Below are 9,917 nucleotides of genomic sequence, written 5' to 3'. Positions count from 1 at the left end.
TTTGGATTCACGACGGTCGAGAATCTGTATTGGCTCACCGTAAGCTGTATGCATTGTCAACAAAGCGATCTGCATTAAATGAAGTGATGCACATTAGCAATCGTTCATGAGTAGTGATAGTGGAGTTTAGCACGTGTTTGCAGTGCTTTTTTAAGCGTTTTTTGTGCGCACTCAAGGTATGCATGCATCCTTGCAGCTATTAAATGGCAGTGATAGATAATGTTCATGTGCAGCAAGAACAGCCCAAACGCAATGCTGACTGAACGACGCATTTGCTCGTGTCCTCTAGATTGACGACAGTCGACATTTTTTATCAGTTCATAGTAAGCTGTACACATTGCCAAAAAAGCAATCTTTAATAAATGAAATGAAGTTCATTAGTACTAGATCTTAAGTCTGTTATAGTGACCTCGCAGCTATCAAAAGTGCAGTGATAGATGGTGTTGATGTGGAGCAAAAACAGGCCAGTTAAAATGTTTACTGCCTTGCTGCATTCGATCGTGTCCTTTAGATCCACGACGGTCGAGAATCTGTATTGGCTCACCGTAAGCTGTATGCATTGCCAACAAAACGATCTATATCAAATGGAATGATGCAGATTAGCAATCGTTCATGAGTCGTTTATAATTACCACATTTGCTATGACAAGTCGAAGTTTATGACCTTGGATGAACAGAATTGTGTTGATCTCTCGGTAGCCGATGATCATCTCTTAAAAAAAATATCATCTAGTGCTGGGCCCAAGGTCAATCTGATAGCTTGATTCAACCATGTTGACAGATCGCTGTGAAGTCCTAAGCCGATAAAGACCATCGATCAGGTCAGCTATCGCCACCACCTTCTTTGAGTCCATAACTGCGATGTTCATGCTAGCTCCATCAAACATTACTTGAAAGCAACCGTTTTTTTATCTGCGGAATGGACAGTAGGTTCTTGCTCATTTTCGGAACGTAAAGCGTGTCCTTGATCTCGATATCACGTATGTCGCCGTTGGGTAAACCGCTTGCTCGATTACAGTGCCCACAACTATGATAGCAGTCTATTTTTTGCTATTGGAATGATCAGAGACGCTCTTTTTACATCTACGTCGACGTTGCCAAGAATTTGTCGTGGGTGTCAAGAGGGTAAGATGGCTCAAAATTAATTCCAAAGCAACCCTGAAAAAGCGTCAGTATGCCGCATGTGAGCTACTACACTTCAAAATTTGCGGTCCAATGAAACAAGAATCGCTTGGTTGAAGAAGATACTTACTGCTGATTGTTCATGAGGTCAGCAGATGCATGAAGGGAAAGTGTTTACAAGCTAAGTCGGACAGCGAGATGCGATCAAGACATTCATACTCAAGGCCAGACGCAATTTGCAAAAAAAATCAAGTTTGTTCGACGTGACGGGGCACGCGAGTTTGCAACTAACACGCTTCAGATGTTTTACGAAGACGAAGGCATCGAGCAGCAATTCACAGTTCCATATGCACATCAAGGTAATGAAGCAGCTAAGCGCGCCATACGAACAATTTTAACTATTGGACGCAGTATGTTCATCACACCAAGCTAGATAAATGCTTTTAGGCGAAGCTGCCATGACGGCAACATACATCAAGAATCGTCTACCATCCCCAAAAAAGAAAAATAAGACTCCATTGAAATTGTGCATACGTCTAAGCCAAGCGTCAAGCATTTGAGCATTTTTGGGTGTCGGGTTTACGTTTTGACACCAAAGTAAAAGCGGCTTAAATGGGACCCCAAGTCTCGAGAAGGTGTGGTTGTGGGATATGAAGAATTGTCAAAAGCGTATTGAGCAATTGACACTCAAGCCCAGCAAGTGATGATAAGTCGGGATGTTACGTTTGACGAGTCATGTCTTTGCGATTTAGAATTAGACATTGTTGATGATGTTGATGCAGCAAACCTGGATTTTGGCTTTATAGAGATTGAAGATGATTTTTGGTACACAACAAATTTCAAGCAAACAGGTAAGCGCAAGCTGCGAGCGCAAGAACGCAATGGAACAAGTGAAGGGCTAGTCCAAATACTGTCTAACAGGCCTAGAAGAAGCAAGTGCCCCTGATGAAATGAACCAACGTCGAGTCAAACAACAATGTCGTGTTCAAAATGTGTCAAGATCCGGTCAAGAAGTGCATGATTCCGAGGATGATAAGATTGATGTAACCCCTTCGGCTTCATGGCGTGCAAGTGTGAACACAGTTGAGACTAATGACTTATTAGAGCCAACATTCTATCAAGATGCTTTAAATGGTCCTGATCGGTTTCATTGGCGCAAAGCATATCACGCGGAACTGAATATAATGCAGCTTCGTCGAGTATTTCGAGCCTTACCGTCAGGACAACATGCTATCGGCACAAAATGGTATTCAAGATCAAGCGTAACGCTGATGTCTCGGTTAGGAAATATAAGGCACGGCTTGTTGCAAAATGCTTCAGACAAAAACATGGAATTGATTACTTGGAAAAAAATTTCGCCTGTGGACAAGTTCGTGACTTGCAAATGGTGATTGCTTTGACAAAGTACATTGGGTGGTCACTTGATCAAATAGATGTTTAAACGGATTTTTTTATGGAGTAGTGAAGGAAGTTGTTTACTGCGAGGTTCCAGAAGGGGTCGAGCTTGACAGTAAATATGATTGTTTCTCTTGAGCTTGTCAAGCAAAGTATGGACTTAAATAAGCTTCTCGCGTGCGGAATGAAACATTTGACAACTTTTTTTGCACAATTGGATTTCATGTTTCAGATTTTGATCCAAAAATATACATCAAAGTTGTTGAAAGTCACTGCGTGCTTCTTCTGGTTTATGTCGACGATATTTTGGTTACTGGAAGCTCAACGGAGCTAATTGCGCAAACGAAGACTAGCTTAAGGAATCGCTTCGAAACATCTGACAGTGGCAATTGTGTGTTTGATCTGGGCATCGAGTTGATAGACAATGACGACAGCAGCGTAACAATGTGTCAGCGGCGATACATCGACGACATTCTCAAGCGATTTGGCATTGATGATTACAAGCCGGTGATAAGTCCAACAGGCATCAGCTCTAGGATCATGCCAAGTGACGCTTCTACTAGAGTAAACGCGCCGTTTCGAGAAGCGGTGGGAGCTCTCATGCACCTGATGACGGCAACACGGCCGGACATTGCATTTGCTGTCGTTATGTGTCAAGATTCATGGAGAATCCTCAGGCTGATCACTGGGCGGCAGTTAAGCGCATTTTTTGCTAATTGCAAGGCACAAAGTCTCATGGAATTTGTTTTCATCCAGGTGAGAAAGTCGACTTTCAGGGACACTCGGATGCAGACTGGGTAGGCGCCCATACGGATCGCAAGTCAATTTCTGGCTATGCTTTCGTGTTGATAGGAGGACCAGTCAATTGGGGAAGTAAAAAGCAGTCAAGCGTGTCATTGTCAACTAGCGAAACGGAGAACATAGCGTTAACGTTGGCGGTTCAAGAAGGCAAGTGGGGAGCATGATTAACTGTGAAGTTTTACATGCGGCTAGTGAGTGCGACCCAAGCGTCAAGATTTCGAAGACGATCAATCTTGCCTCAATATGACCAATAATCCTGGCAATCATGGTCGAGCGAAGAATATCAAGATCAAGTATCATCGTCTTCGTGATGAAGTCAAGCGCAGAGAAATACATTTTGAATAATGCGAGACGGCAAACAAGTTGGCGGACATTATGACGAAGGGTTATTCAGGAACTCGTCATAAGGATATGACAGCGGCCTTTAGTATCCAAGCAAGTTCGAATTGATGGGACGTATTGAAGGTTATGTGTTCAGATAAGGTACACAACCCAACCCGGTATAATCCGAACCGCGGTTTAGCGTATTTTGTACCATTAAATGTAATTACGGTATGTAAGACCAAATAAATAAATCACTTCCATATTTTACTTCTTCTCCCTCAAGTGTCTTCGCACACAGCAAAGACTCTTCAGCTCTCTACTTCAGCACCGGCTTACGGACTAAACAATATACTTTGTGCGCTTGTGAAACTCGGGGTTCTTCTCGAGCGCAATGGAGCCTTGTTTATCTTCAAGAATCTTGACTGCATCGCTTGTTTCAGTTTGAGTTTGCAAAGAAACGTCTTGAGCCAATTCGCTTTTTGCGTTGCTTTTGAATCGTCATATATACGGCTCCAGTTGACGGCAAAGCCACTGTGCGCTGTTTCTTGCTCCGCCAGCTGATAACACCACCGCTCATCATGAATGCGTATCGACTTGTGCTTCCTCTTGATTGAAGTCGCCAGCCCAGTCCGCATCAGAATAGCCTTGAAGCCCGTGCTTACAGCTTGTTTGAAACTTAATACCAAAATCTTCATGCCTTTAATGTACCGGAAGACTCCCTTAAGAGCTTGTAAATGCGTTGGACATGGATCCGCTGCAGATTGACTCAATACTCCAACTGCCGCTGCCTGAACAGAACGTGCGCGTACCATGAGATACATAAGGTACCCACCGGCATTGCGATACGGCACGCCAGCCCTAGTCTCGTCATGTTTGCATCCACCTTCACACATGGACTGGTCAGCTAGTTGCCGGGATCTTGCGGCGTGCGGACCGGTTCGCAATGCGCCATCTTGAACTTTTCCAAAATTTCGTTTGCAAACTTGGTCTGCAACATCAAACTGTCCTCGCCACCGTGTATTGTTTAATTTCCATGCCAAGAAATTACTTGAGCTGGCCCATATTGGCCATCTTAAATTGCTCGCTAAGCGTTTGTTTTGTTTCTTGACGCATCTTGATACTGCTACTTGCGAGAAACAAGTCGTCAACATAAAGCACAATAAAATATCATTTCTCGAGCCGTACGCTTTGTATACACACAATGATTCGGTTCACACTTCTTAGTTTCCAGTTGTAACATAAAATAATCAATCGTCTTATTCCGCATACTTGGCGACTGCATGAGCCCGTACGACGACCTTTTTAACTTGCACACATGATCGGGATAACTTTTGTCAACATATTTAAAGGAGGTTCCGCTATAAAATTCTAACCATCGGGCTGCACCATGAGGATGTCATCTCCAAGAGATTAATTTAGAAAGGCGGATTTCACATCCATCTGATAAACCTTGAGGCCATACTTGGCACTGAGGCTAAGCAATAAACTAATTGAGGTAAACTTTGCATCTGGCGCAAACGTTTCCTCGTAATCAATGCCGTACTTTTGTGCAAATCCCTTCGCCACCAGACGAGCTTTGTAGCTTTGACCTATTCGTTTTTATTTTTTCTTAACTCGAAAGGCCCATCCGTTCCCAATCGCTTTGTGTCCTTCTGGAAGTGGCACTATATCCCACGTCTTGTTCTTGTTGAGTGCCTCCATTTCCGAGTCACAAGCCTTGGCCCATTCATCAGCGTCGCTGGATTCCATTGCCGACTTGAAGGTGGTCGGCACTTCTCCTACTGAATCCACAACGTAAGCAGCTTCAAAGCCTCGAAGGTGACAATTCGCTAAGTCCTTACTGCTCGTTGTACTGGTTTTAGTGCTTGACATTGGGAAGCTCCGCCGACTCCTCATGCGATTGCGTTCGCTGATGTCGTTTATTTCCAGATCGAATGAGACCTTTAAATCCATCGCTGTACGAAGCGCTTTGCACTAGGAGTCTCTGTGATGTCTTCAAGCGATGTCGTTTGGTGCCTAAACCATTCTTGTCTTTATCCATTTTAGTGTCATCGTCTTGGGTATCTTCAGCTGTATCTCTACTGTCTTCATATTTATCTTAATTACAACAACAATCACGACTTCTATTATCGAATACGTCTTGAGCAGCTTTGCATCACGGCTTATTACCACACGACCACTCTTCATGCTTTCGAATCGGTATGCTTTTCATGCTTGAAATACCCAATTTAAAGGCCAGAGCTCGGCTCGAGCATCAAGCTTACCGCGTCTTTCCTTTGGAACCGTCACAAACGCATGACAACCAAATACATTTAGGTTTGTCACAACGGGTTTTATTCAAGCACACGCTTCATAAGGGGGCTGTGCAAGTAAAATTCTACGCGTGGGACACCAAATGCGCTAGAAGTTGGTAGTCAGTCATCACTGCTTCCCCAATACGCCTTGGGTAGTTTTGCGTGTTCAATCATACAGCGCGCACATTCCACCAATGTCCTGTTCATACGCTCAGCCACTCCATTGAGCTGAGGCGTATCTGGCGGCGTAAAACTTTGCACAATACCACGGCGCTGACAAAATTTTGCCAATTGGCCAGACGAATACTCGCCACCATTATCACAACAAAGAGCTTTCACGACTTTCCCAATCTGAGTCTCTGCGTATGCGACAAAAGAAGCAAAATTTCTTGCAACTTCTGACTTCTTTCGCAGCAAGTACGCCATGGTAAAGTGCGAGTACTTGTCGATGTCGGTAACGAAATACCGCATGCAGCGGAACGAGCTGTCTGCATTGGGCAGCATACGTCACCGTGTACAACTTTCAACAACTTTGTAGCGCGATGAGTGGATTTTCGCAGAAAACTAGCACGTGTCTGTTTGTCAAGAGCGCAACCATGACATTGCTCCGATTGCTTCACTGATGTAAGTCCGATACTAATTCTTCTTGATGATGGTATCAAGACCTGAATAGACAATGTGCCCAAGTCGTAGGTGCCAGAGGTCCGACGTGGTGTCCCCATGGTATCTCGACGTGCTCGTCACATTGGCTTCTTGTACATGAATTGGCTACATACATAGCTTGAGCAGTCCTTTTCCTTTGTGGGCATCAAGCTTCCAGCTTAACCCCTTTGCCTCCGCAAAGCACTCATCGCGCTCGAAAATGACTGGACCAACATCCTTGGTAAAATGTCCAACGGAAAACAAGTGGCGAGAAAGCTTTGGGATATGCTATACATCTGTTAACAAACCCTTTTTCATTTTACGTGGTGTCATCATCGACATCACAATATCGCCCGTTCTAATCGCTTGCACCACGTCATCGTCCGCGAGACGAACGTTGACTGGTGCAACTTTCGTGTAATTCATCATGTACTCTATCGAATACGTCATGTGCTGTGTCGCACCAGAGTCAACCAGCCACACGCAACTTGACTTGACCGTACACGCAATGTCGCCAGCCGAGAAAAGATAATCGACAGAATCGTCATCATTTTGTGCAGTGTTTGAGTGCTGCGGCCGTTGTCGCTCGGCATTCTCGCGAATCCGAGTCGGGCACTTGGCAATCCAATGCCCATGTTCACCGCAGTAGTGACCGGTGCTGTTACCCTTCACTGTCACTTGTCGTACCTTGCGGCGTCCATCTTCCGTCGATACAAACGCTTGACCTTGGCTGTGCACGGTTCCATCGACACCGCTACCTTGCTCTTTGCGCTTTAAGTCTTCGTGTAGCAGCCGAGACGTCACGAACTCCCACGATAACGAGTCGGCTCTTGACTCCAATGCCGTGATGAGAACCGCGTACCACTCGTTGAGACTGGCGAGAAGCGTAATGATCAGGCCGTCCTTACTGACCGGAGCGCCTACTGCGTTGAGCTGCTTCGCCAGCGTTTCGATCTTATTGATGTGCTCCAGCACAGCTTCTTCTTCTTCCATCTTAGCCGAAAAGAAGCGACGACGAAGAAAGAGCTTGCTCGCTGAGCTCTTCTTCTCGAAGTGTCCTTCCAGCCGTGACCTAGCATCAAGCAGAAGGAACCAACGGTAGCTGAGAATCTTCCATCTCAAGGCAGATGATCTACATCGCCTTGCGAGACTTGTGCTTGTACGTGGATTGGTCCAACGACGTTACGCACTGCTTCAGCTTCATCTCTCCGCATCCGACCTCTAAAGGCCTCGCTCCTCAAGCACCATCTGCATCTTGAACTTCCAAGTGTAAAAGTTTGTACCATCAATTGTGTTGATACGGGCGGTGGGGGGGAGGCAAAGTCCATGACTAAGGCGTGGTCGGTGTCGGTGGCAGGGAAGACAGGGCTCAAGCTAATAACCTAAGAGAAAGAAAGGCACTTGTGCTGTAGATGGCAAAATGCAACTTAAATATATTTAAGGGCTTTGGTTTGCTGTGCTACCTCTTAGCCTATCCAGAATATTCTACCAAATAATCTAATGGATTTTTTTCTGAATTTATGTACCTGTTATGTGGTTGTGGATAGCCTCTTTGCTGGATACTTGGCTTAACGACAAAAGTGCAACTTGCGCAATCAGCCTATCCACACCGATGATACCGATAAATGATAAAGCGAATTTTCAAACGTGGACGCTCACCATACAAATGGAGCTATAGGTGCACAAGCTGTTGGAAATTCGTTACAGTCAAATCAAATTGGAACAGTCTATTGGTTCGAATAACCAAGAGCTGATGTTAGGGCAAGATCGTTTGTTTTCGCAAAATGCAAAGTGAATATATTAAAGTTTCTTGGTCTGCTGTGCTACCTCTAAGCCTATCTAGAATATTCTACCAAATAATCTACTGGATTGTTTACTTGATTCATGTTTCTTTTATGCGCTTGTGGATAGCCCATTTGCTGGTTACGTCACTGGATACCTGGCCAACCTATAAAACTGCAACTTGCGCAATCAGCCTGTCCACACCGGTAATACCGATATCTACCGGTTCGTGGCAGCTCGACGAAATGCTTCCTTGACACAACTATTTTGCACGACGAAGCGTATCTTTACAAAACTCCTACTCGACTCTTCATTTCTTGGTACTTGAATGCCGAGCTTACTTGACTTGAAGATACTGCCTTGGTCAGTATATCCCTCAACATGTCCGACGTCGAAATGTAATCGAGAGTAACCTAACCGTCTTCAACATTCTCAAGTACAAAATGGTAACGAATGTCGATATGCTTTGTGCGCTTGTGAAATTCGGGGTTCTTTGCAAGCGCAATGGAGACTTGATTGTCTTCAAAAATATTGACTGCATGGTTTGTTTTCAGTTCATTGAGTTTGCAAAGAACGTTTCGAGATAAATCGCTTCTTGCGTTGCTTCTGAAAGCGCAATGTACTCAGCTTCTGTTAATGATAAAGCAACCGTATGATGTTCGTTGCTTCTTCAACTTACTGTGTCGCCATTTTTAATGAAGGCATAGCCGCCTGTGAGTCTCTTGATTCCACATCACCTGCCCAATCAGCATCTGAGTAGCCTTGTAGTCCATGCGTGCAATTAGCTTGAAAATTCAATGCCAAAAATCTTCGTGCCTTGAATGTATCGAAGAACACGTTTCAAAGCTTGTCAAGGGGGTTGGTTGATAAGATTTTTTACTGCTGCCGCTACGTCTGGTCGTGTGCTAGCCATCAAGTACATGAGGCATCCAACGACATTTTGATATGGCACGTTGACCATAGTATCTTCATGCCTTCAGCCACCTTCACACATCGATTTTGTAAGATTGAGACCTGGGTCTTGAGGCGTGCGAACGGACTTGCAGTGCTCCATCTTGAACATATTCAAAACATCAATTGCAAACTTTGTCTGCTGCATTGAGACTATTCCTGCTGTAGTATTTCCATTCCGAGAAAGTATTGAAGCTTTGAGCATCTTGAGACTGCTGCTTGAGAGAATCAAATCGTCAGCGTAAAGTGCCGCGAAGATTTTATCTTGTTCTAAACGCTTCATGTAAGCGCAATGGTCTGATTCACACCTGTTGATCTCCGGAAGCTGCATGAAGTCGTCAATGGTCTTGTTTCAGACCATTGACGGTCTTGTTTCACATGCGTGGAGATTGCTTTAATCGATACAGCGACCGCTTCAACTTGTACACATAGTCGGGGTGACTTGCACTAATGTATCCGCTGGTTGTGCTATGAAGATATCTTCTTTAAGCTCTCCGTTGAAAAAGGCAGTCCAGTCATTCATCAGATGAATCATCAAGTTGTATTTTGTACTTAGGCTCAACAATATCCGAATCGACGTAATATTGGCCACTGGCGCGAATGGCTG

The 9,917-nt window shown here is 44.6% G+C and overlaps 2 protein-coding genes across 2 annotated transcripts; one reads left to right on the top strand and one right to left on the bottom strand.

Annotated features, from left to right (window-relative positions):
- Positions 1 to 1,824: 1,824 nt before the first annotated feature.
- PHALS_13159 (integrase) lies at positions 1,825 to 3,481 on the top strand (the record flags this gene model as incomplete). Its single annotated transcript, XM_024728857.1, has 4 exons — positions 1,825 to 1,972; positions 2,043 to 2,490; positions 2,555 to 2,631; positions 3,273 to 3,481. 4 exons carry the CDS (start codon positions 1,825 to 1,827, stop codon positions 3,479 to 3,481), a joined length of 882 nt encoding a protein of 293 aa, XP_024579293.1.
- Positions 3,482 to 6,055: 2,574 nt separating this feature from the next.
- PHALS_13158 (retrotransposon ty1-copia subclass) lies at positions 6,056 to 7,570 on the bottom strand (the record flags this gene model as incomplete). Its single annotated transcript, XM_024728856.1, has 3 exons — positions 6,056 to 6,423; positions 6,712 to 6,801; positions 6,886 to 7,570. The coding sequence occupies 3 exons, from the start codon at positions 7,568 to 7,570 to the stop codon at positions 6,056 to 6,058; spliced, it is 1,143 nt and encodes a 380-aa protein (XP_024579292.1).
- Positions 7,571 to 9,917: the final 2,347 nt, after the last annotated feature.

This window comes from Plasmopara halstedii (genome assembly GCF_900000015.1).
Source record: "Plasmopara halstedii genome assembly, contig: Scaffold_650, whole genome shotgun sequence".
Classification (NCBI taxonomy): domain Eukaryota; phylum Oomycota; class Peronosporomycetes; order Peronosporales; family Peronosporaceae; genus Plasmopara; species Plasmopara halstedii.
The sequence above is the reverse complement of the archived record's forward strand: the minus strand, read 5'-3'. Positions and strand labels throughout refer to the sequence as shown.